The 27,883-nt window shown below is 34.1% G+C and overlaps 2 protein-coding genes and 1 long non-coding RNA gene across 11 annotated transcripts in view; 1 reads left to right on the forward strand and 2 right to left on the reverse strand.

The window, feature by feature from the left end:
• Positions 1-1,272: 1,272 nt before the first annotated feature.
• LOC125385008 lies at positions 1,273-3,210 on the reverse strand. 2 transcript variants are annotated; one of them, XR_007223932.1, is made up of 3 exons: positions 1,999-3,210; positions 1,514-1,721; positions 1,273-1,430 (listed from the first exon to the last, which is right to left on the reverse strand). It is a non-coding gene; the product is annotated as an uncharacterized LOC125385008 (long non-coding RNA). The 2 variants fall into 2 exon arrangements; XR_007223931.1 differs by having other exon boundaries at positions 1,514-1,732.
• Positions 3,211-4,049: 839 nt separating this feature from the next.
• On the reverse strand, positions 4,050-27,571 carry LOC125385005. 4 transcript variants are annotated; one of them, XM_048405401.1, is made up of 4 exons: positions 8,316-8,576; positions 7,873-8,227; positions 5,619-5,785; positions 4,050-4,719 (listed from the first exon to the last, which is right to left on the reverse strand). In XM_048405401.1, the coding sequence occupies exons 2-4, from the start codon at positions 7,931-7,933 to the stop codon at positions 4,450-4,452; spliced, it is 498 nt and encodes a 165-aa protein (XP_048261358.1). In that variant the 5' UTR covers positions 7,934-8,227; positions 8,316-8,576; the 3' UTR covers positions 4,050-4,449. The 4 variants fall into 4 exon arrangements, with proteins under 4 accessions (XP_048261358.1, XP_048261359.1, XP_048261360.1 ...); XM_048405402.1 differs by lacking the exons at positions 7,873-8,227; positions 8,316-8,576 and adding an exon at positions 27,440-27,571; XM_048405403.1 differs by lacking the exons at positions 7,873-8,227; positions 8,316-8,576 and adding an exon at positions 13,290-13,320.
• Positions 23,913-27,883, forward strand: part of LOC125385006 — a 62,640-nt gene continuing 58,669 nt past the window's right edge. For 3 of the 5 annotated variants that reach the window (XR_007223923.1, XR_007223925.1, XR_007223926.1), the window contains exons 1-3: positions 24,049-24,356; positions 26,475-26,614; positions 26,730-27,860. The gene's annotated coding sequence lies outside the window, so the exon portion shown is untranslated. Of the gene's footprint in view, positions 23,971-24,048; positions 24,357-26,474; positions 26,615-26,729; positions 27,861-27,883 lie in introns of those variants that run through there. The other 2 variants (XR_007223922.1, XR_007223924.1) reach the window with 2 other exon arrangements.

Here is a 27,883-nt window from a genome sequence, read left to right on the forward strand (position 1 = left end):
TAACCGGGAATACAGCAAACTAGTAGTCGGTAGAACGAAGCGGAACGTAAGTGGAGCGAGCGATAAGAGCGATCGCGACAATCGCACGCCTCGCCGTCCCATTCCCACGCGAACGAATCATCAAATTCGAGCCAAAGATTCTCACTAACTCGAAGATTCGCGCCAGTATTTTCCACGCGCGCGTCACAGAAATTCGAACGACTTTCGCGAAAAGGACGGAAGGATAAGACGATCGATCGGATCTCGGGTCGATCGCGATACCCCCGGACAGAAGGTTTCGACGAAAAAGTGGAGTAGACGCGACGAAGGAGCGTCGTGCAGCAACTGGTGGCCAATTTATTCACCACGTGCCGTAGGAATTTAATTTTCTTTCGCGCAACAACGATCCACCATCGGAGAAAGTAGAATATAATTAATTTCGATCTCGTGTCGATCGCGACGTTCCGGATGGAACGTTTCGCCGAAGAGGTGGAATAAACGCGACGAAGGAGCGTCGTGCAGCAACCGGTGGCCAATTTTTCCACCACGTGGCACCACGTGGAAATTTAAACGTTTCCCATGAAAATGATGCACCATCGGTGAAAGTAAAATACGATAATTAATCGGTCGTCGAGTCGAACGTGATATTCCGGATAAAATTTTTCGATGAAAAAAGTGGAGTAAACGCGACGAACGAGCTTCGTGCTACGACTGGCAGCCACATGGACGGATGAACGCGGCTGGAAACGCACGCGAGTGCAGCGGCGAATTGTGCGTAAGAGTAAGCGCGAACGCGAGACTGGAAAAAGCACCAGCGCTTACCGCCCACTGAAGTTCTAATAATGGCAGCTTTATGTGCAATCACCGAGAAACGAGGATGCTGGCGAACGCATTGTTCGACCCCGACCGAGACGATTTAACAAGGGCCGAGGATTTCATCTTGAACGTTGCTCTTGTCACGACCGGCATACTTCAAATCCGATGGACCGATGATGGAGATAGAGATGTGGCGACCTTGGCGACAATGTATATCGCCGAAGTGCCTAATGAGTCATCTGTATCCTAACGGTCCTTCCACCGAATGTCCTAGAAGCGTGATAACGGTCACGTTCGCCTACAGGGTAGTGGGGATATTGAGGGATGACAAACAAAGAAGAAACAGATGTTACCGAAAGTCAAATTGTAAGAGCTTCAGTCTTGGAAAGTCACGGCTGGAGCTCAGAACAAAATCGCAGTCAGTGTAAATTCAGAATACAAGAAATAAATTCTCTTGTTTTTTTTTGTTACCTTAATTTTTTCTTTTCGTTCGAGCCCCCTGTTTTTTATTTTACACTCTCGACCCCACCAGAATTCTTCGCTTTCCCTTGAATCGCGAACTCGAGAATATCGTATTCAGTAAGGCGACGAATCTAATGAACGGGAATTAAATCTGTTCCGACAGCTTCCTTTGCCTGGATGAAAGAATAAATACGAGAGATAAATTATGTCAGATAATGCACAGTGAGTGATTGGCAGAAATGTCATATCTACTTACGTGTATGAATTCTAAGTAAAATTTATATTAAACATTTCTTTTTTTGCCTATTATACACTTTTTTTTCTATTCTACGATATCTGTCACACGTTTACTCGTCTCGTCGATTAGAATTCAGTTTTATAAAATTACAGCATTTCTTCTTCAAATTTTCTTCAGGGCTTTCGATATTTGCGATGCTGAGTGCGTGGTGGCTGTGCAGCTACAGCTAACAATATCCTGTATATCAGTATCTTTTATAATCTTATACAGTGGTTGTGAAAAGGTATTTATATGCGTTAGGTTGTCCCAAAAGTTTCTTTAGTTTTATAAGGAAATATAATGTTATTATTAATGAATTCTGTACGAATAAAATAAAATGGATTCTATTACTACAAAATAGATCATACATAATTCAATACAATAATATGATACAAAAAATGTACATTTATTATTTCCTCACAAAACGAAAGAAACTTTTATGCCAACCTAATGCTAATACTTACGTATCTCTATCTTTTTCAATTTTTTTTCATCAGCCGTTACATTTCACTTTCAACTAGTGTCAATAGTTCGTAGTCATACGATAGTACTATCAAGTGACGCGAAATTTATCTGTCCATCTGCATAGTGGATGGTTTTCGACCAGTGACTTTAAGCGATTTTCCACTTTCTTCGTATTTTTGCTTAGATTCCGCTTCGCTTAAAAAGATTCACATGTATCGATATGAAAATTATTGGAAGATATTCTAACAACTTGCAAGAGTATTCAAGAATTTTTGAGCACACTTTTTAAAACACGAGAACGTAAACAGATATTGCATGATCCTAAACGATCCAGCGTGTAAATGTCGGTAAGGCTTTTGCAGACAGAGGACAATTAATATGCTTTCAATTAATATAATTGATTAGCACGCTGGGATAAACAGAATAGTAGAAATAATACAGAAATACTTTTTGTAGCCACTGTAAGTAGCTGTTGGGTACAGTATTGTTCAAAAGTAGACAGACGCTCGATTACTTTTGGCAAAATGTACTTTACTCGCAAGATTATGCGTAAATGGACTGCAAAATTTCATAACAGTTAAACGTAAAACGGACAATAGCCTACGTTTTGTAAAATGGTTTATCGAAATTAGGAGATAAAGAATTTCAGATAAGTAAGAGTGTAAAAAAGAAGAGAAAGATGGTTTTAATATTAATTTGAAAAATATTAAAAGGGACATTTCTGATTTTCTTATCCGTTGATAAATTGTTGTTTGAATAATTGCTTCTTGGAATAAAAAATATTTCTTTCCATTTTATTTGCGTTTTACACGACGAGATGAATGGCAACGAACGAGATGCAAAATGAGAGATGCTTAGCATCGAGGCATTACGCGTGGGCGATAGATTAGTATGACTCTTCAGAAAGAAATTACATTACGCTTAACGACGATCGTTATTCTTTCCGGGAATGGTTTTATTTCCTCTTAACAAGGCGATGTCGTCTCACGTTTTCTACGAAAAACAAAAAATTCCATTCTTTGCCTTAGTTTTCATTATATGCTATCGCACGATAAATCATATCCCTTTGTTCACGGATGTGGAAATTTAATTAAAACCGATTCCTAGAAACGAATATGCGTTTTCCATTGGAACAAAACCCTATATCCCGTTAGAACCTTCCAGGAATTCAAGAACTTTGTAATTTTCCGTTTGACGATGTCGGATCTACATTCAACCTAAGATCTCTCGATTTCTACGAAAATGATAACACGCAGATTTCCAGGATGCTGTTGAAAGAACAGAATGCACGAGTATAAACTGAATGCTTTCATTTAGGCAGTGTAATTACGTTAATTGGTTACAGCTGTAAACGCGCTGGTATAAACTATATAGTTTAAGCGATTTAGTAGATACCTGATCTCGCGTTTCCCTGTTTCCAGCGAAATTTTAGTATTATAAACGAAATGCGGATGTTTGTGCGTTTGAGAGAAATGTGGGTGTGTATAAACGTCCAGGTTGTACACTCTTGTTCACGAGTATCGAAAAATATGCCGATCGTTAAAATTGTTCGCTTCCTACAAAATAATCAAAATAATTGGAAACCAATCGGAGGATACTTAAAAATTAAAGTAAAATAAAAAGAAAATTAAGGTATAATTAGTAAAAGAATATTGTACAGAGATCGTACGAAGGAATTTAAATAAAAGTTGTGTACAATTTTCTAATGTTATGTGTCCACGAGAAAATTCCCATTCTATTGGGTTTTCCCAAAAATTTCTTTCCTTTTATAAGGAAGTGACAGATGCACATCATTTTTTGTTTTACATTATGATCCATTTTGTTCTATTAGTAGAAAACGGATCATACAAAATTCAATAAAATAATATAAAAGAAAAAATGTTGTGCATCTATTATTTTCTTATAAAACAGACAGAGACTTTTGGAACAACCTAATATATTTCTCATTGACATCCTTGGGAATTAAGTAGAGGATAATGGAAAAATGGAAATCGATAAAAAGTATTTATTATTATATCGAGAGTTTTCATGAGTTTTTTTTTTAGAAAAGTTTGTTACTTTATACAATTTATTGGTAGTGTATTGCTATAACAATTTTTCTAAAATTTACAATTTAAATTACATTGGTTCGTTGAACGATCGAGTAATAACTTAGCAGTGTTTTAAATCTCATTCTCGTAGATTTGATTGTATTTGTAATTATTATAATTATGAGCATCGTATTCTTAAGAACATCCCCTTTTTATATTATCAATTGTTCTTTGATTTATCGACATCATTAGAACGAGAACATCATTATTATTTTCTTATTTCTGAGCTTCGTATTATCGATATCGTCGTAATTTTATTGACTTATTAATCAATATTCATCGTAATATTATTATGAAACACATAAGGAATGAAACTCCATGTACACTCGTGTACATTCGTGTGTTACTTCGTCTGCAATGTCAGGACGGATACATGATAATTGTTAATGTAATTTGTAATACTAAAGCTAGAAACAGATCGATCCCTCTTATCGTCAGATCGTTCGCAGCACCGGTACCGATATTGCAAAACGATTTCTCGCAGCAAGTGGTGCAAGCGGAGAGTTTTGTTCGTTCACCGACCACTATACATCCGGAGTCGCATTTGTTAGTACACTTTCTCTCCACCGACCAAGTTTGTGGACTAGACGTTGAATCTTCGGTGCTGGTAGTGTAAGAAAATCGCTTTACCTGAAGAGAAAGAAGCAAACGTGTAAGGAATACTTGCAGATTTTAAACTTTCACGATGTTCGTTATATGACATGTCCTAGCGGATCGCAAGAGACACTCGTACGCTAAAATATAGTATTTCTTTTAATTTTGTCCGAGTGCGAGCTCATTTTGGGCGGCATTAAACCACGAACTTGATAGTATCGAGAGAAAAGAGAAAAAAGAAGACTGAAAAGAAAAGATGAGAAAGAATTCTACATGTACGTAGAATGATTCTTGATACTAAAATTAAATTAATATTTGCAACAATTCCTTGTTTCACTCTGTATGACATTTCACATTGGAACTTGTAACGAACACGAGTGAGTGTGAACGTAACATATTTTTAGTCGAGGGAATATCAATTTTCCAGAATATCTCGCATCATTTCCAGAGAATACGGTTCGTTCATTGTTAATTCGGTCGGCTAATATCGATTGCGGATTTCGTAATATTTTTGCCGTGTACAATTATATCATATCCAATATCATTGTTGATTACCAATAAATAAGAAGAACAAATAAAAAATTGCATTTGCATATTCCCTCAAATGTGTACACCATGTACATATGTTCCTATAAAGCGGATTCAATTTCAATAAAGTACGTAATTATTATGAAACTGAATTGATCGACTATATTGAACATTTCCAAACACTAAAATCGCGTTATGAACGAAATGAAACTGTGTCTCTATCTTGAACAGCCTTCTCTCGCTCTCGTGTTGACGATAACTAATATCGCTTTTAGCTAGCTGTTTGCTATATTCTGTTTGCTTTAAAAGCACGCGATCAAAGCAAAATATCAAACATCTGCTGAAACACGTGCGTGACCTGTGTATAATCAACAAGCGTTCGAATCGCTGTTATCATTTGTCATTACCATACAGGTCCTTTTGTCACCAGTGCACTTGTGCCCGAAAGTGGTGAAGTTTCCGGTCAGATTGGCGCATCTCTCTCCATCTTCCATTGTATCACACTGATGACACCATAAATCGTTTGCTCGTTCCGACGCTGCGTGAGTTCGATGTTCCGTAGTTAACAGTTGGCCTGATCATCGGACTCAATCAACCGACAAATACGTATTAATTAATAGAAATCGTGATTTATCCTAGATTTCTAAAGATTATTAAAATCGACGTAGGAATCGGACGTAAGACGTTGGGCAAATCGTTGTCTACTTTATAAGTAGCTTCGCATCTTTCTCTCTTTTATTTCTTAGAAATTACTTCCTTCTACTTTTTCCTTTCTTTCATTTTTCAAACAAATGTGTCGTGCTTTCATTAATGTCAGATTTTTGTACATTTTTGTAAAAATAAATAGATATTAGTCTTGACATTTACAGACACATCGGCGATATGCGTAAGATGAAATTTCGTCGCGTTCGTTGACAAGATTGCTAGGAAGATTGCGGAAAGGGATATCATCGAGGAAATCGTCTAATAAGGTGAAACATCGGTTTAAATTTCTTATTTACAACGGAATTCTTCGGATGTTTAGCTTTTCCGTCGAATAGCGTCTCTAACTATATTTCGCCAAATTTTCCTGCTGTTCTTGCGATACGTCCGACGGTAAGACTTGGCAAGCAAAATATCGTAAACGTATCTGGAAATTACGAAAAATTTATTTCGATTTATTTCAATTAAACGTATTCCGAGAGCAGCAAACGTATTCCTTATCCATTGGCAGGTAATCAACGAAATCATACACGGGTACTTAAAAATACCTACAGTTATGAAAGATATTTCCAAGTTCGGAAAAACGCTTCCACGCAAGTTTGACCAATCGTACCAATCCTCTAGAGTTTCAGCTTCTTAACAGATTGGATCATCTCCGAAGATTAAACAGACGGTATACGACTACGTTTGCATCTATACGACAATTGGATCTACGCAAGACTGCAGATTCGATATCCACGAAATATTCTATGTATATTTCATGAAGTTAAAAATTATACTGTTTTATTTCACATCTGGTTCCAATAGAATAAGATGGATTAAACGTAATTCAATAAAATAATTTAAAACAAAAAATGTTGTGCGTCTATTATTTCCTTATAAGATAAAAGACACTTTTGGGACGATCTAATGTTAAAAATTCTCTGTGAATGTTGATTGTAATATTCTTCTTATCTAAAGAAAAAGAGAAAATAGAAATAGATGTATTCAGTATGAATTATTTATTTTATACATAGGAAACATAGGCAAGACAGTAAATGAAAAAGGTAGCCTCGAAATGAGAATTCATCGCGAAGCTTATTACGGAAGAAAAGTCAATTAAATGCACCGTGTACGATGATCGTTGTTTACACGATTCGTAACACAAATGGCTAACACCTACGAGTGAAGGCTTCAACAGGTGCACTTTCCTCTATATGCAGTTTATATGTAGAGGAAGATCTTCGCTATAAATAGACGAAACATCGTTCCTTCAGACATCTAGTGAAAACTCCCTCAACGAAACACGCTCCTAAAACGCAACTTGCTCGTAAAACAAATAGGGCCATGTAACTGAAAGGAACCTCGAGAAAGAAAGAGAAAAATGGGAAGAAACAGAAACTTCCATTTTCCATTACAGAAACGCTCTTTGTTGAAAGAAAAATTCCTCAAATTAAAAATTCTTAAAGACGAAATACCGCCATTGTCTATCCTGGCAAATTATCTTCCGTCTTAACCAGTTACCTACTCTTGACGAGTATACTCGTCACGCGTAAAAAGCAGCTTTTGCTGTTTAAACTGCAATTTCAGCGAAAACTAAAATATATTCGTAAATTTGAAGACGTTTCGACCATTCGGAAGCCAAGACCAGGTAAAACGAACAAATGAAGAGATATAAATAATTATTATGAAAAAACTATAATACAGCGTGAACAAAGTAGTTGTTCTGTCCTTTCTAACGCATTTTAGTCGCATTAGTCGCAACGGCTAACTGGTCAATACATTGTCGAGTCGATCAACTTTGGTATTCGGATCGTATCGACGTGACGAAATAGGCGCAAGAATCGCTTTCTTCTCTCGCAAATACCGAAGATGGACAACGCGTATCGGCGAATTTTTAATTTCAGAAAAATGTAATTTGATTCGTGGCGAAACGTGTGAGAAACGCGTCGAATTAAAGAGGCGAAATGCGAGGCTTATCATTGATGCTTACGACCATGGAGATAGACGCGACGATCAGGAAGTACGTGACAGGGTACATGTATCGGCCATGTTGATAACGTCTAGCGCGTCACATTCGAAAATAAATTCGGCTGTTTAAATTGCGATCGGCTGATGTCCTTGGCGCATTGATCGCATGCTGGTGTATGGCGGCGAGCGCGTTGCAACGCAAAACGAGCGGATTTGGGTACAATAGACAGCCATATTGAGAATAGCCGGAGTCTGCGCTGGATGGGTACAGCTGCTCCAGAAACCTTGAAGCCCAAGGAAAATCAATATCCATGGCAGCCGGAAGGTCCTGTTCGTTCAGCGGGAACGTTTGACGTCAAAGTTTCTGCGCATTCGCATCACACCCAGAAAAAAGAAAATTCACTGTCACTGAATCAATGATTTGTCGACACCGCAACTAAAATTCAACTTACAATGCCTCGAAAGCTAAAATAGTCCGACACTCGCCGTAAAAATATCTTTCGTTTCGTACGTTCATTCGAACGAAATAACTCGTCTGCAACTGTGGACCGAACCATTTGAATTTTGCTCGACGAATTAGAGGAAATCTTCGAAATGTGTTATTTAAATCTTCGTTACAGGTCCAGCTAGAAAAGTTGTAAAAAGCTACCTTTACTTTCTTCTTCGCTATTCCGACTAATTGTACTTCTTTCAACATTTCTTTACACGTAACCTATTGTTAATCTTTCCAATGCTTCTAACTCGTAAAAAAAAAAAAAGAAAAAAGGAAAGAAACAAATTGTTTGACTCAATTTTTGAAAAGTTATTCTGTTTTAAAGAACGCACCAACGCCTCCTATAGCCCGTTACACGAGACTTCGGGATTTTGTTCGTTTTGTAATGAAACACGACTATCCCGATCACATTGGTAGAATTTGAAATCATCCTGAAAGTGCAAATGTAAAAGACAGAAAATATTTGTGGCGAATATTTGGGGGGGGGGGGGAATAGTACATAGTATAGATAGGTATTAGCGTACAATAAATATCAAAAATTATTCCATTGAATATCAAGACGTATCGGTACAACAGATAATTGACTGTTTAATTAATTTCGTGAAATTAATTTCCTCCACGAGATACACCATAAAGAGCTATCTTCAACATGTTATAGACGCTAAATACTGTCCCATTGAACATTGAGATGCATCGATGTGATGGATAATTGACTGTTTAATCACTTTTGGAATCTCTGCGAAATATACACTCGCACTAAATATCTTGTTACTTAAAATACAATATAATATGTAATATGCGATATGTAATATAATATGTAACATACACGTACACACGCGATATATTTATAAAGAAGCACGTATCAGAGTTGGAATAATTTCGTGAGCAACAGTAGACGGTAAATGTAATTTGCAAACGACCTCTTTATCAAATATCGATAAACGCGATCGATATGGAAGGGATCAGTGCTTATGCTGGCCAAATATTCCGTCATCATTCAAACATCCATCGAAACTAATCCCAGTACATACCATTCGAATAATCGAGTAACTTCGTTATCGCGTATGATACAGTGCACTTACTTGATTGCAATGATATCTCAACGATTATTAACAGATACCAAGATGTCTCGACAGTTGCAAAAATCTTTTATAAATAAATTACACGTGGCTCGCGAAGCTGTTTCAACGTTGCTGGAAACTTTTTGCGTATATGATATACGAAGCATTTCGAAATGATCATTGCAGCACTGTAGCGAGACACGCTTAACTTGATCGTATCGGTGAAATTTCAAACGGATTTGGAAGTGTGCATAGAAGTTATATTTATCAAGGACACGTACTTTCCAAAAATCATCAAACTATTCGAACAGTCAATTATTATTTAGTATGTTAATAAGCCACGATGTAATACTCTTAAAGAGTTAGAAAGAATAAATTTTCGGAAAATGGAACAATTTGACTTTCAAATGGCTTGTACGTGATGTAATCATCTGTTTGATGAACTTTTAATTGCTATCGTAGATAGGATCGTAAAATACTACGAATGTTACAGACATTGTCGTGATTTTCCTATAAAGTAACACACGACGCGTAGTCCGTTTGATGTTCGATTTGCTTGGCTCTTGTAATCCAATTTCAATAAAATTGTACAAAATGCACGTGATACGAAAGAAAATATAAAATATACAAAATACTCTTTACTTCTCTTTTTTTTTCTTTTCAATCATATCCTCAAAAATATGAATTTGCATCAAAATCTACAGTCTAATTAGAATATTAGAAAGAATATTCAGACAAACGATGTATATAAAGGAGATACAAATTACGACGATGAGAGAACTCGCAAGATATTTGTATCTGTGAAATTGCAACTGTTGCGTCGATAAATATCTACGCCGATTAAATTTTTGATACACTTCGGATTCTCATCGGAAAACCAGTAATAACATATTTCTATTTCGTAATATATTTCTGATATACAGAGGATGCTCTCAAAAATATATACACCCATTTTAATTAATTATCGTGATTAATAATTTAATTATCGTGAAATTGCTGCATCGTATTATTACAATTTTTATACAAATCTTCCTTTCCTTCAATTTTGTGTACATTTCGGATGTATTCCTTTCTTTTAATCCTATTAATGGATCGATAGATTTAATTTTATAAAATTGATTTTTTGAATATTTATACATTCCATATCTTTTTAAGCACCACGTCAAATGATTCTTTCGGTAGAAATAACTGCGTAAAATTACATTTTCTCTGTACCTGGGAGCTTTTGCGCGGTGAATTTTATACGATCGAAGCCCCTTTTTCGAGTGGCAAGGGTGCTTCGGCATGGGAAAGTGCCTCTCCATTATCGTTTTAGCTGGCTGTTTCCATTTGTATAAAATCGTCGTTATTATCGTCTTTATCACAACGAAACCATCCCATTACATCAGTGTATTTAAGGTTTCCCTACAGTTACCCCATCATTCGAGCAATCCACGTGCTTTACATAATTCTCAATATCACGTTTCCATTTTCTAACATCCGTGACTGTAGCTTTTCCAACGTCACGTACTCTTGATGAATCCTATCGCCGATTCTTACACCACCTCCCACGTTTTTAATTAAATTGTATTTTCTTTCTGTACGACTGGAACGTTGTTAGTTTCATACCAAATTCTTATTTATCGGAATTCTATTCTATCGAACAGAGAAAAGAATGTGTAGATTTTTTAAAAAGAAACTTATCCGTCACTGAGAAATGTTAGGTTCGACTGATAAAACGTACAGACACCAGAGTATTCGTGGGAGCAGTCGAACATCAACGATTCTACATATCTCGGCATATTCCACCTCAAACGCGATTCCGTAAAATTCAAACTAATCGTCCAGCGAGCTGTTCCATGTTTTCCAAACTGAACAGATCGTGAGCATCGGCCAGCGATATGGGAAATGAAGATAATTTCCAATTGTTCGTAACATCTGACGATCATTCGACTTAAAACATAGTTCTCGCGGTCGCGGCAAACAAGTTACGCAGGCAATTTGTCAGCTGTCGAACGAGAGAGCTGGCTGGTTGTACTGCGTTGAAGCAGAGCGATTCGAAGAACGGGAGAGACGCGAAAGGGAAGCGTTCACCGAGAATAAGTCCGTTTCGTCTTTCTCGTTAGACGGTGGAAATGAATTGGCGATTTCACCATGAATACTACAAAGGAAGTTAACGCTGTAACTGGCGCGAGTTTTGCGTGAAACGTAGCCTTTGACGAGGTGAAAGCCGGATTGTTTACGCGTCTCGCCGAACAAATCCGATAACTAAAATTGTCTGACGAAATTGTTTTACACGAGCCGTGTTCTCGGTAACGCTAGCGGCTATTTAATCAAAATTGTCGGCCGCGTTTCTCGTTGGCCGTTCGATCGACCAACGTGTAATTAAAATGATAATCTTAATAGATCCTCATGGACAAAGCTAGCGAGGCTGGCAGTTGGCGAAGCGAGCTAAGCAAATAGCGAATTATATCGCGTGTTATAACTGGATCGTGGAAGTTTGCGCATATTTTTACACTGATAAATTAACCCTGCTGCTGATCCTCTAATATTTCTCGTTCGATCTCATCTATTACAAATAACAGATACGTAAGACAACATAGGAAAATATATAAGTAAATAGTATCGCGAATAATTACGAATAATTGCGTTCATTTTCGTTAAAGGTAAATTATATTGTATTTACGTGCCAAGGATAGAACTGAAATTGCCGCTGATATTGATTTATTCTTGTTAAATTTCAATGTCAGAATAAAAAAGTTTAGCAGTTAGCGGTTGCGACCTCTTTGAAAAGCGTGTAGCTAAAAGTGTGTCGCGAACAGTAAGCGATAGCGAGTATACTCGTCGAACACGGAGTACGGGTGGCTGTTATAATATAGAATTAGGTTGTTACGAAACGACTGTTTTATTTTTCAATTTAGTACTGACGTGGCTCGTCGTAACGTAAAATACTGCCATCTCTTCGTGACGAGTATATTCGTGGAAAACAGCCAATTGGTTAAACCAGGACCAGATCACGATACCGTTTAAAGATGAAATTTGTAGAATGGTTAGAGTTAGAGAATATCGGAACTTTGTATTATTATAACGTTTACCATCGCTGCGCTCTCGATATTAACCCTTAACTGCTGCTCTGGGACTCCCAGACGATATAAACATCCGCGTAACTTCGCTCTCGAGCAACACGTGATGTCAAGTGTCTTGGTAATTTTCAATTAAGTCGCCCCTTATGACTATAACTTATAACTTCTGATCTTTGTTCCGTATAGGAGTAATTGAGAACGTACAACTTTCCTTTCGCTTTGTTTCGTCTTGTCCATTATGGATGAAAAGAAAAGAAAAGATTATAGTTACGAAACGAATCATTCTTCGTTGATCGCGATACAATGGAAATGTTTACAGCGAACGTTCTCGAGTGCTTCGAATAAAGAAAGAACGATGCAATACGATACTCTTTGACTTATAAATAACTTTCCTTTGTGACCAATCCGTGGATCAATTTTCTGGCTCCGCAGACGCAATGTTACACGTAATCCTAGGAATCGTGAAGTTTTCAGTCTTTTCTAATATTATTCTTCAACTTGAAATTCAATCTATTGGACGTAGGAATATTTTTACTGTAAACTATTAGAAAAATGTCCATCGTATAATCGACGAGCATCGCGAGAGTAATATCCAGGCTTTAAATTCTAAAGGCTCGTTACCGTACAACTGTAGTAGGCAACGTCGTTGCTCTAAACACGTACGTAATTTTGTTCACATTGTATAACCGATAACTATTTTCTTTTTATTATTTCTTTTTATTCGAATGTCCTTCAGCTTTCGCTTTACCACCGTACATCATCCCTACGTCATGTACCGATACTATTTTTCTTTTACACTGTGACACTTACTTCTCTGCTTGACCATGCGATCCTGATCATCATGCAAATGGTCTAAGACTGTTGTCGTAATACTCTACGGAATAACTAAAATTGTTGTATCGTTCTAACACGTTATAGATTTTATTAAAGAGGAACGTTTACTCGATAGAAGACTCAGATTCATGAAATAAGACACCGGTTTTCCCTGACGCCACTTTACGATATAAATAATTAAACTTTTTCTCCCTCGTATATGGAAAACTTAAAATACTTTTCCTGTATTATCTATGCCAAATCTCCTGTCAATTTCGTTACTAAAATAAATGTTACAGTTATCAGCAATAATCGCCTGCACTCGACTATACGTTTCTTTAATTAAAAATTTATCAAAGCGAAGTCTTCGATTCTTTAAATTCTGCAAAATTTGATGAAACGCGCAATGACTCGAAACTTCTGACGAGTAATGTACGCGAAAGACTCTGTATACTCGTTAGGTCGTTCCTCAAACGAGAAACAGATCGAACTGTTCGCGTTCGAGTCAAACGTAAAGGGAAAAGATTAAATTTCCTAACTTTCCGTCGATAGGATCCTCATCGACGTTTATGACAGTTGACTTTTCTTAATTAGCGAAGCTTCAAGCTTTCGATATTTCCAAGTTTCAATAATTCTCATTCTCCGTTCGCCTTTCAATGACCGTTATTAGCGTGAGCGTGTGTCAATAATGAAAGCGAACGATGCTCTTTTGAACCTTCCTTTCCTCTTCCATTCGTCTTCCTTTTCAGAACGGAATAATGGCTAGATCTACTTTACTCGTTGCGCTGATTTAACGAGTGCGTGTTTATTCTCTCTTTATTCTTCGTCTGCTTCTGCCCTCGCATCTGTTGAACATCGATTCGATTGCTGAACTCGACTGTGTGATTCTCCTATCAGGAACGACATTTGCGTCGGAATATACATGTTACGGTCGTTCTTTAAAATTCTTCTAAATTAAAAGTTCCTTAAAACTCTCCTAGCTGCAAAGTTCTTCTCCTGAAAGAGTCGCGGTAAACGTGGATATCTGACGTTACGCGTTCGTTAACGAGCATCTCTTATGTCAAATATTACAAAGCAACGATTTACCCAAAATATAGAAATATCTTCCGAAATAGCGGACTCATCGTTAGATTATTAGATCGCGGATGTTCGTGCATTTGTGGGAATTTTAAAAATGCAAAAGTCCATGAAAGGTTTAGGAAACGTAGAGGATGAAATAAATCTTATCCATATATATCTTGAATATGTTTGTGTATGAATATCTTATGATTTGTGTGTATGAATATCTATATCTTTGTGTATGAATATGAATATCTTTGTGTATTTGCTACGATATAATTATTAAAAAGAAGAAGAAACTTTCAATCATGAGAAAGATGGAATATAATGAAATATATTCAGACATTGAATAAAAATTTTTATTTTCATTTCGGAAGATGGAACGAACACGAAATATGCAGCAAATTTTGCGAATATTTCAAAATGAACTGCGCAAATATAAATATTTGCAAGTTAATTGCACTTAATATGGAACACCTGACTTTAAAAGCTTCCCAAAAACAGAAACATGCTTTTCTTTTCAATTGCTTTCGAGAAATTAATAAGTCCTTTCTGTGTCGCTTTATAAATTCTTTTAACATCGATATTACGTTTTTTCCTAATATTAAATTCTAACAATTTCTTACAATTCTTCAGCTGAAAGTTGTATTAAAATAATTTTGGCAACCGCTGAAAATTGTTGAAATTGTTGCACCAAGAGCGTAATTTCTGGGAAAAAAGGGTCGATGAGAACTCAAATCCTTCCGGGACTGTTTTACTCGCTCTATTAAACAAACATGTTTAATGATAAATCATGCAAAAAGTAATATTTTTTACGTTCATTATTTAACACGACTCTCAGAAAAATTTTATAGGCTGTCAAACGTAACAATCAACTGCATTCGAACAACATGCTTTCATTTTTAAGGAAATATTTCATTTATTATTTGCGTTATTACTTTAATAAACGTTTGCTATACCGTTAACGTTCATATCTATAAACCAACGTTTACTTACAGCTTTACCCTTACATAACGTCAATCTTCGAAAGAATTACGGATTTTTATTATACAATATATTAATCTTAGTTATTATAACGTTAAGTTATTAGCAAAATTACAAGATTGAAGTTACCAGAAGAAAAAAAGCGAGGTGTTCGTTTCCTCTTTTACAAATATAGAAGAGGAAGGTTGCTTAAGAATGATTAAAACGTAAAATGAAATTCTAATTAAATAAACGCCGTATTACCATTTTTCTACTATAGTTTCGAGTAAATTCCGCGCACTAATCGTATTTCTCTACGGCACAATAATAACATTCTGTTAATCAGCCTTTGAAATGTCACCGCAAATGTTCCATGTGCAACGTGACGTGTATTCCGTGATAATTTTCTTAAACTATATGAAGTTAACGTTTATAACATTCTATAAAGTAATAAGCAAACTAAATGAATAGCCTTCATCACGCTGTATATCCTGTTTGCATATTTAATATTAATATCAAAGCTTCCATGCAAAAAGATGTTGTATTTTGCAAGCGTATTTTATTACCGAGTGCATAATAATTCATTAACAATCCCCACGATTTATCGTCACAGTACGAAAGTACGTTCAATAATTTACATTCTGTTTTTAAACAGCCTGTTGTAGCTATACTTTGTTTTCACGTATTTCAAGTAAACATATCATCGATAAATCCACCAGTACAAACGCTATTATATCGATGCAAACGTTAAAACATTTTCATCATGGTGAAATGTATTTGGTACATCAATTTTAGCGAATTCAATTAATGTATGACGAATGTTAAGCATTTACTTTGATTCGTTGAGTTTTAAGAATGAAATTAATTAAAATTTCCTTCAATCAAGGTAGATGTAATTTTAACAGAAAATTCCATTAAATTTCTATAAGTATTTCTAATGGTTACTCTTATGCCTATAGATAAAAATTAAAAAGCAAACTATCCTATAAAAATTAACAGATAAGATTATTTTTTCCTGTTAATTTCTATGCCATAATTGCCTCTTCGATTCCCTATTTCTCTACGATTTATTCGTCTCGTACACAATTTTAACGTAATATTTCCAACAACAGACAGAGATACTTAGTTAGATTTAACACGATTCTTTTTTTCGCTTTTGTTAAAAAATTATTCGCAGACCGCAGCTCCTCCTTCGATAAATTTTAATTCTCATTACGTGTACGTACATAAAACGTAGCGAGTACGAAACAATCACAGAATAACGTGATCTTCGATGAGATGCGATGTTTTAATAAGTTCTGATAATAGATGCATCATTAAATATGTAATTGGAAATGGTTGTTAATCGCGAGCATTAAATAATAATGTAATTTGAAAATAAATTAAATTCGATATATTTATACCGAATATATTAAAGACGTTTTAACATCGACATATTCAACATTTACTACTATTTTCCAGGCACAATATCTTCTTGTCGTTACGTATTTGAAACCTCCATAATATCTGAATTTATTTTAGCGGACACAGCAGTATGTAAAAGTTACATTAATGAATAAAAAAAAAAAAAAAAAACAACAACAAATCGCGAGTATCTTCGTTAACTTACAAGATACATATTATTAAATATCCAAAGAACAATTCTAAACAATTTTGCAGAAATAACATTCCAAACAAATATAATACTTATTAATTGATATATTAAATTTCTCATTTCGTTGAATTGTTTTCTACATTTAAATTATTCTTGGATAGATAGGAATTATACGAAACTCACGAAATAAGGAAATAAGCAAAATAAAAAGAAAAAAAGAAGAAAAAAGGGAAGAAACTGGTAGATTTTACTTATCGTTAAATTTATATTCTTAAACCAAGTTAAACTTAGTTCGCCATCTTCGTGATATTACGCAATTCAACAAACTGTCAGATGCAAATACAACGTTAACATATAATTGTAACGATAAAAGTTATATTCGAAGTTATGGTAATCTCTTCTGCTATGACTCATCATTGTGCAACTGTAACTTATACCATTAACAAATCTGTATTTTCAGCCACGTTTCTAACTGTAATCGTACATTCCATGTACATAAGTAATGTCCACATTGAGGAACGTATAACGCTTAGTTAATAAATTCGAAACCACATCGTTCGCGTGTAGTCCACGTGAACTATATTTGAATTGTGTTAAAATGGCAATTTGTAAATTTTATACGTCATATCGAAGGGATTAAGGATATTGAAGGAGAATACATTAATATTCGAGTCGCGTACATAAGTCTTAATATTACGAGCTAAAATCTCCAAAATCTTCCGAATCTCCGTCGTATCTCAGCCACGTGAAATTATTTTTCATAATCTTAGTACGTTATTGATCTACGATATAGTAAAAGTTCTATACAATAAGTAATAAGCTTTATACAATAGCTCGTGGTTGATAACTCCGCGTTAAATACAATTTATGGCAACAAAATTTTATCCTATTCTAACAGTTCGTGGAAATAAAAATCGACGGACTTATGTAACTTCCAGTTGGCGAATCGATCGAATCGACTGTTATTCATTGAATTTTCCAGGATCGCTAAAATAGGCTAAATCTCACGGACCAAGAAATTTCCGACGATATGAAGGAATTAGGTAACGTTGTCGGAGAAGAGTGCGCGAATGTAATACAATACCTTGGAAAAGTAAAACGTTTCTTTTAATAATGTAAATGGGCTGAAAAATATTGCGGCAGAAGCGAGCAATTACTGATTCTACGTGAAAAACCGAGTGGAAAATGTGGAATAAAATTTGTAAAAATTTCAGTACACCGGTTAAATCCTTAATTTCGATCCTCGGATGAAAAAAAATTAATTGTAATAAATCATACCAGGTGTTTTTCCTATCTTTCTTATTTTTCACGTAGAATCACACTCTGTGTTTCTATTCGATCTATTGGCCAAAATCTATAAATTTCACGTGGCGATCAACGTATCGATGCATTCTGTCAATTAAAAAAAGAAGATATAGCTTAACGTAGAATAATCTTTTTTATTGCGATAGTGATGGAAATTTCATTATCGAGATTAATCGTGACCTTGTTGAAAGTGTGATCGACGCTATAACGAAAGAGTAGTTAGGCGAGCGGAATCACGGCGTGGAATGGAAAAGCGTGAGAAAGTAGTCTCATAATGTAATTAATGATCGAGGAATCGAAATTCTGTCGTATTTTACAGCGAGGATAAGAACTACTCAAGCGACAATCGAATGTCACTTAAGCGCTCTGGAGATGGAATCAATTAGTACTTGAGTGGCGTTAATTTTTGCGCGAAGATCAATTCTCGCAAACTATTCGAAAAATAAGGATTAAAAGGTTTCTACATAGGGAATCGTAGGATTGAAGCTTAGGATTTAATTTTGACGCGAATAAATGAAAGTTTAAGAATCGAGATTTAATTGAAATAAAAGTAGGATCGTTAAATTAAAAAACGTGAATAATTCTCAATTTTTGTCGCATATGAAGTATAGACACAAGTCTTTCAAATAATAAAATATTTAACCAACGTTAAATATTTAACTATAACGTGAAAGTAATATAAATGTAAATGAATATCGAACATTCTGAATTATAACACCAATTAATCGCATGCTAATTAATATTTATGAATCATAAGCGAAACACGATGGAAAATCGAAATTCGATATATATATTTCGAACCGTAAAAATAAGATCAGTAGAATGAACATGAGTTGGTGTACACTAGTTTTTTATTAAATGAAAAATAATAGATACGAATAGTAATAATAATAGAATATTTCTTAATTAACTTTTTCATTAATAGATATTATGTTTACATATATACAAATAAATATATAATATAACAAATAATATATATGTTATCAATTTAGGATATGAGTATAAAATTTCTCACCATGTCACAAATTTTCCCGAATGTTATTTTTCGCATTTGAACTTGCAGTTGGATACTACGACTATATTTCTTATATCTGCTTACAAGTTTAATAAAACTATTTTACGCTATGGCTTCGCTTGTTACTTACGGCTTCTTCAAACCAAGCGATTAAGAGATGGAATAAAGCTGAAATTACGTGATATAATATGCGCGTATACTTCGTGTGCCTGACATTACGAGCATCACACTACTTACAAAGGAGATTTTACCTTGTATAAATCATACTTTTACTTTAGCAGCATAATAAATTTTATCCGATTACTTGAAAGCTGTTTGTATTCCGAGTTATTAAGCATCGTTATAACAACGAATGGTGTTGATAATTCTCTAATTTATTTAAATTTCCAAATTAACATAAAGTGTTACGTAATCATTTTATAAATGTCTTAAAACGTTATGAAAATTATTTTATATGAAATCTTCCCTTAGAGAACGTGGGCAGATGAATATTAAACTTTGATGGAACGCATCTAACGATGAAATATTACATATCTATGAAATTCATCTAAATGATTAAATATCAGATATCTATGGTATTCATCAAACGATTGAATATCAAATAATATAAAATAAATATAAAATAACAGTTAGCAACATTTCGATATTATGGATTAATTGAATTAACTTTTAAATCGAAACACAAACGTGTTAACTACAACCTGCGGATTAAAGCGATTACAACTTACAAATTAACATAAAGTGTTACGTAATTATTTTATAAATGTCTTAAAACGTTATGAATATTAGTTTATATGAAATCTTCCCTTAGAGAACGTGGGCAGATGAATATTAAACTTTGATGGAACGCATCTAACGATGAAATATTACATATCTATGAAATTCATCTAAATGATTAAATATCAGATATCTATGGTATTCATCAAACGATTAAATATCAAATAATATAAAAAAAATATAAAATAACAGTTAGCAACATTTCGATATTATGGATTAATTGAATTAACTTTTAAATCGAAACACAAACGTGTTAACTACAACCTGCGGATTAAAGCGATTACAACTTTTTCCTTTTTTTTTTACTTTTTTTTTTTGATAGGAAAACTTCAACCAATACTTTTGTGTAAGCCTGTGAGGTAAGCCTCGACTTCTAAACTAACTTCGTAAGCTATAGAACTAAAAGAGCATAATCGTAATGTGATACGAATAGTCGGAAGGAATTTAACATTTATTTAAAAACTATATATATGTATTTAAAAACCGCTATATTACAAAGTCTTTAACTATATTTTTATAAATCTGTATAATTTTTTAGAATTTTAAAAGGATACATATATATATGCAAGCTCCCTAGATTTCATGTAGGATAGGGATTCTTTTTGTTTCGCGGGTAGCACGACAGGCTGTGTTTCATGGACAGACCGATCTTCCCTTGTTTTACGGACGACCATTTTAAGCACGTTTTTCCCGAACGGACGGACAGAGAGTTACATTAGAGACAAACAAGGTTACGGAATAGTTATTTAAGATTTTAAAGACTGAAGAAGAAAGATCGGTAGCTCAGGACGTTGAAAATCGATTCTCAATTTTCAGGTAAACATTGTACTAAAGACTTGTTATTTCCCGTTTATATAATTATTGTTATTTATTGTTATAAACGCATATTAATTGTTGTTCATTTTTGTATTTTATTATTTACTTCATAATAAAAACTCGATTTTCAGACTACAGAATCGATCCCTGAATTATCACCAAATTACGATTTTACAAATCGATTTTCACTACGCCATGCCGTTAGAAGTGAAGCTACGTATCGCCATGAACGAGAACGCAAGTGGGGGGGGGGGGGAAATAGAATGCATAAGAATCCATAAGAAAACCAGAAGATGAAGTATGTGATGTCTTTCCTCCAGAATATCAAGCAAGAGATCATCATCCGCGGTTATTCAGTTTATCGATAGTGAAGAAAGCCGCAAACAACTTAACCAAGGTAAGCCATTACAGAAACATTGCACTCACGATGGATGACGCAACGGCAGCGTCATACATCGGTACAAGTTTAAACTTCGTGTTTCGAGATATTTACTTAGAAGAATCGGAGATCATCCCCACAAGGAAAATAAAGACCGAAATCGAAAAGCCCAATCTTCAAACAGAAACATTATTAGAGATCTTCCAGAAACAAAACATGCATGAGAGAGAAGGCACATACTTTGTCATAAAACAATTTGATGGAACGCAAAAAACCACAGATTGGAGTATAAAATATTCATATTTCACATATGCATCCCTTCCATACTCTAATATGAGTATGAAACCGAATACGAAATCCAAACTGATGAAAAAAGGATCAAGAATTTGAAGAAATATTTGGAAAAACAGCATCAGAATGGTACCAGACAAATCTGCTGAAGGATGAAGAATACAACTGGGAAAATTGGAAGGTGGCAGTTCAAAAAGCTTCTGGCAATAAAGGTTGGTCTGCAGTACGATACGCTTATAACTTTAAATACATTTCAGGTTCATTCACTGAATATGCCATAAAAAAGGAATGATTAATATTGGAAGTAAGGAGGAAGACTTCTGAAGAGACAGGGATAAATCTAATTGTTATTGGGTTACCCATACACATTCAAGATAAAATCAATAAGAAACAGTACAATCAACAAATGGCTTAATAGGATTCTTGGGGCAATATCAGACGAAGGGAAGAAAAACACAAGGGAGTAACACAAGATTGGACAGAAAGCCAGAGCCACCGCCCAAGAAACAACCTTGTGTGATTTATGAAGCACTGAATTTCCCAGGTCAATTTCACCCAATAACAACTCACCAAAGAAATACATGCACATACTCATCAATCATTTTTCAAGGGCTGTTTTTATGTCCACATCTAAAACACAACACACAGAAGATATCATAAAACTTATAGACTCGACAGGAGAAACTGATTCCATAAAAATTATCCTTGCAGACCGATACCCAGTAATGACATCCAAAGAAATTCAAGAGTATAGGAGGAAAAGGAACATTAAATTAATTTTCACCTCGACAGACTGCCCATCCTCCAATGGACTGAACAAAAGGGTAAATCAAACATTAGTAAACAGGATCAGATGTAATTCAGACAAAAATAAGAGAAACTGGACAAAAATCACAGAAGAAAGCATAGAAGATAAGAACAATAAGATAAGAACAATAACACCAGACACAGTGTAACGGGGTTTGCCCCAAATCATTTACTGAATGGAAAAATGATTGAAATCATAGTCCCTAAGGAAATAATGGAGAATAAGATAAACCTAAAAAGAGACAGAGAAGAAGCATTCAAAAACTCAACAAGAAATTTCGAAATCAACAAACAAATCAACAAATAAAAAAAGAAGAGAACACGAATTTAAAATCGGTGATATGGTCTTCACCCATAACGGAAAAAAAATGAATAGAAATAAGCTGGAAGAAATTAGGAAAGGACCTTTCATAATTCTAAGAAGGATTTCAAACTCCATATATGAAGTGGATAACGGTAATCGGAGATCTGAAGGGAATCTGTTCCACTCCCCATTCGAGGGGCGGTGTAAACTCCCTAGAGTTCATGTAGGATAGGGATTCTTTTTGTTTTACGGGTAGCACGACAGGCTGTGTTTCACGGACAGACCTTCTTTTGTTTTATGGACGACCATTTTAAGAAGCAAATTTTTCGCGAACGGACGGACAGAGAGTTACATTAGAGACAGACAAGGTTACAGAATAGTTATTTAAAACTTTAAAGACTGAAGAAGAAAGATCGCTAGCTCAGGACGTTGAAAAGCGATTCTCGATTTTCAGGTAAACATTGTACTAAAGACTTCTTATTTCCCGTTTATATAATTATTGTTATTTATTGTTATAGACGCATATTAATTGTTGTTAATTTTTCTATTTTATTATTTACTCCATAATAAAAACTCGATTTTCAGACTACAGAATAGATCCCTGAATTATCCCCGGATTGCGATCTTACATATATGTACATATTTGTATATTTATATATATATATATATATAGAGAGAGAGAGAGAGAATGTTACAAGGAAGTAATCTAAAACTTCGTAAATTTGTAGTACATGTTTAATGAGAGAAGTATAAAATATCTGATAAGCGTAGATCCAAAAATTAATCCTATTTATTTGATATACCGTACTTTTTATTTAACATTTAAATCGAACGTTTAAATCGAACCCTCGATAGAATAGATAGAATAAACGTGTCCAATAAAATAATCTCCTCCATCATCTGATTTGAATTCAACGAATTTTTTTTTATGAATACACATAGAGAGAAATCTACCTATTGTGGACACACGTACAAATCAATAAATAATGCATGTCGTGCAATATCGGCTACAGAAGGAATAAATAGAGAATTATGTATTATCCACAGATGGCAGTTATACAGTGACTACGAAAGGTATTTAAATAATATGAATATAAATACATGATACATGTATTAAACTTGGTATTATTTACTGGTACTTTCATACGATTATAAGGATTTGATTTGAAATATAAAAGCTGATAGGAAAACGGTTCATTGGAAAATATGGACACGCGCAAATATTTTCTCGTGCCCGCAGTATATTAAAACAGAAAGTCAAATGAAATATTTCTTATCAATGGCGAAGGATATTTTTCTCTTCTTCTTGACCCAGCAATTGGATTTCAAATATTATATAACGTTGATTAAAATTTCCTTTTCTCTCGAGTGAGTACTATAAGATCACAAAATGACATAGATCTTTTCTTTGCAACTTGCTGAATATAAAACTGCGTCCTTTTACAGGCAACCATGTATATTCCAAGCGTGATGAAGGGATTAGATCATCGTATCGTAAATTATGCTTACTTCCAACCGCAAAGGCAGACTTTCTTTTTGCTTGTCTCTTTGCTTCGAGGGCCAGCGAACTCTTCACTCTATATGACAGAAACAGCCTAGAATCCAGGGGGAAATTTGAAAGTCAATCAAGGAAGGAACTGCAAGATGGACAGAGCAAGGTCTCGTAGAAATGTTGAGATTCGTTTCTCGCAAATTACGAGATACGGAAACGTTTAAAGTCATCTACAGGCGGAAATCTGTTCAAGACAGTCGCGGTAATGTTTCGACGTTATATTTCATACGTTAAGCCAGCTATTATTTAAATATGTTCTTTGAAATTAAGTAAAATCAAAGTAGCTGAAAAAGTACAGCTGATAAAATTACGTTCAAAACGTGAATGAACAATAATTTTTACTTTCGTTACGCTGTTGTTATCGATTATCCATTATTTCTTATGGCAAGAAATGGGAACGTGCTTAATTTACGATAAAAACGAGAAACAATACGTAAAATATTTTTCACGATAAATTATTTTCATATTGTTTGAAATAATTTTACGCTTCCGCGATATAAGTGGCGAATGTAATTGAACAAGAATCATTTTTGATAAATGTAACAGATATATACCGTATATATATGCAAAATATATTGTAACGTGTTAATCCATAAAGTTACGTAAAATTATTGGAAATCTATGTACGTAGGTATGTTTAAATATTTCATTCATGTTTTTATTCCATTGAATTGCAAGTTATATAAAATCATTTCATTAATAGTATAGTTCAATGATATAAGAATTGCGAATTAAGAATATTGTTTATTAGTGATATAAATAATTAAATTAGTAATAATGTATACTTAACACGTTCTTGTATTTTGTTATTAAGGTAGAGTTAAATGGTTAAAGAATTAAAATTATTTGGCTCTTCTTTCAAAATTATTTCAATCTCAATCTCATGTTTTAGAAGGGAAAACTATAATTTTTGTTCTTAAAACATATCATCCCCTAATAGTCTGCGTTCGAATCATGATTATTCTAAAAACCACTATGATTGTGTTATTGAAACAACGTCATCAACTAGTTTCTTAAAGTACGTAGATGCTATTGAAACAAACTACGTACATGCATAGTAAGTTTATATGAATATTAAATATAAGAAACTTCGTTTGACTTGATTTGGCTGAAATCAGCTTGTCGAAGTGCATCATAGAAATAAGTCACGTCGATCAAAGTTGTAGCGCAATATCTATTAGACTGTCATTAAAGTCATCGTTGGTACATTAATAGATGGTATCATACAGTTAAACGACATGTCATAATATTCTTTCATCTAAACCATAGTAGCAACAGACTGTTTCCTACAGACTAGAGGTATTTCATGGGACGATCATATAAATTCTTAAATACAATAATGTATAATACACATACATACATACATGAACCAAGTCTGTAAGCATAATCTATAGACTATAATAAATACGTGAAACATTTTGAATTCTGTATTAGATTTGAAGAAATCTCGAATAAATCAAAAGATATTAAATACTACAAAACTGTGAGCATTATTAAGGATTAGGATGTGATTTTTTGAAAGATATAAATATAATTTATGAATAGTTTCAAAGATGAAGGTGAAAGAAATCTGTAACAAGAATTAGTCCCTTAAGGAAACGTTAATTACTTTGTTACTGTGGAAACACTTGTGGATTCTTCGTTATAAAACTAACAATTATCTTTTATCTAAAGGATATGTTATAATACAAAGATTCTTAAAATTATTCGATGGAATATCCTATTGATATTAATGCTGATTACCTACTTTTTAACCTATCATTTACAAAGAACAGTTTATTTATCGAAGCTATAAACTTTTTTGTCCACTTCAGAGCTTTCATCGACGATTTATGACGTACATGGTGCAATAATGCCTAATGCGATTTTCTTTAATATCCCATATTGCATACATTCTCGTACCGATTACACAAATTGTTTGAATTCAAGAAACATGAGATCACTATACCGGTATAAATTTGTTATTTACTTGATCTGAAATATCCTTTCAAGTTTGAAGTGAAATTGAAATTCTTTCAAATAATCTTTGACTTAAAGATGTTATTTATAGTTTCGCGTTTATCGATATTGATTCCCTAAATTTAACTGATTTTATATGTATATTTATTTTACGACTTAAGCATTACATGTTAGTTTAAGTATCATTTACATACCAGCTACTTGAAATCCATTTAATTTCATGTAACTTAACTAATTACAGAACAAGGTTTAACTTTTACGCTAATTAAGCTCAAAATGTCCATGAAGCATGATTTGTTTCTGGAAAGTCATTTAACTATTTTAACTAACGAAATGTATAACGAAAACTATCGATTTTCAGAACTTTATAATATAATGGAATCGTTTTACATATTTGCGGACAAACAACACAACACAGTTTTCGTCTATAAATACGAAATAAAAAATTTAAATAAAAATTATATTAATCCTTTCGATACGAGTTGTTTTTTAACATCGATGGTACGTATAAAGCAGTAAAGCATGTGCGTGACCTGAATACATTTCCGGTCTTTTTATAACGATTGTGAACAAATAATGTAAAAATAACCTTCAAAACTATAACGTATGTTTCCAGATAAAGAAAATAATCACAGACTTCGCTGGATGCATAAGCATTCATAGACAGCATCAATGGAATTTTTTCTGATGAATATGTACTTCTCCTGTAGGAAACTATGAGATGACTCGTTTGTTTGTAAGAAATGTTCAAGAGCAGTTATGAAATCATTTACGGATTTCACTACGTTTTACATATTCGAAACTTTCCATCTTTGCATTTCTTTTCTGTCTCCCCTTTCTCATGAATACTTGAATACATGATTTTTTCAAATGCAAAAAAAAAGAAAAAAAAAATGCTAATTCGTATATTACAAAACTTCACAAAAATAATCGTAAGAATCTGATCTATTTTTTCTCGTATATTTCCTTGTTTGGAAAAAGGAATAATTTATGACTTGTAATTTGTAAAATTACGCTAATAATATCAGTTTACTTGTACAAGATGGCCACCATACAGATATTTGTCACATTAGAAAATGTAGACCTAACCAAACAGGAATATTACACATTACAAGTTAACGTACATATATATGTAGTATCTATTTACAAGTATCGCAGATTACCTCTTGAAAAGTAAGAAAACATAAAGACTAAAGTAAAGTTGTAAATCTAAACTACAGTTCAAGTTATACAAGGCATGCAAAGCTTCTCTTGAAACGTTAGGTGCGTACTTCGATATACAATATAAAGAAACATAGTCCGCGAGAAAAGCTACATAGTACATACCATACAGATCCCTCGCCATAACTTTGTCAATATGCGCAACGAAATCGGTAATTTTCGCGCCACCACTCAAACACCGTTTCTCTCGCTTTGGATAATTGAATCAAATCCAGATCGTCCATGTTTACAGCGAAGCAACACGTGATACCGCCAAAAGTGCTTTCCACCCCCTCACATAACTGACATCGGCCGTCCGTGGATCCAACGGAAGGATTTTGAACGTTGGAGAATGCGTAACGCTGATTGGCTATTGAGCTCGGGGGTCGATCGTATAAAGGGACGCCGGGTCGCAACGAGACTCACAGTACCGCTTCGACTGTGAACGCGATAGGAATTGGATTGTCTATTTTACAAAGCTCCTTTATCTTTTGCAATAATTACATTCGAATGTCTTTTCAAGCGCTAACGATATAATCGACGTTTGGTAAGCGATTAGTAACTGCGAAT

This window comes from Bombus terrestris, chromosome 4 (genome assembly GCF_910591885.1).
Source record: "Bombus terrestris chromosome 4, iyBomTerr1.2, whole genome shotgun sequence".
Taxonomy (NCBI): Eukaryota; Metazoa; Arthropoda; class Insecta; order Hymenoptera; family Apidae; genus Bombus; species Bombus terrestris.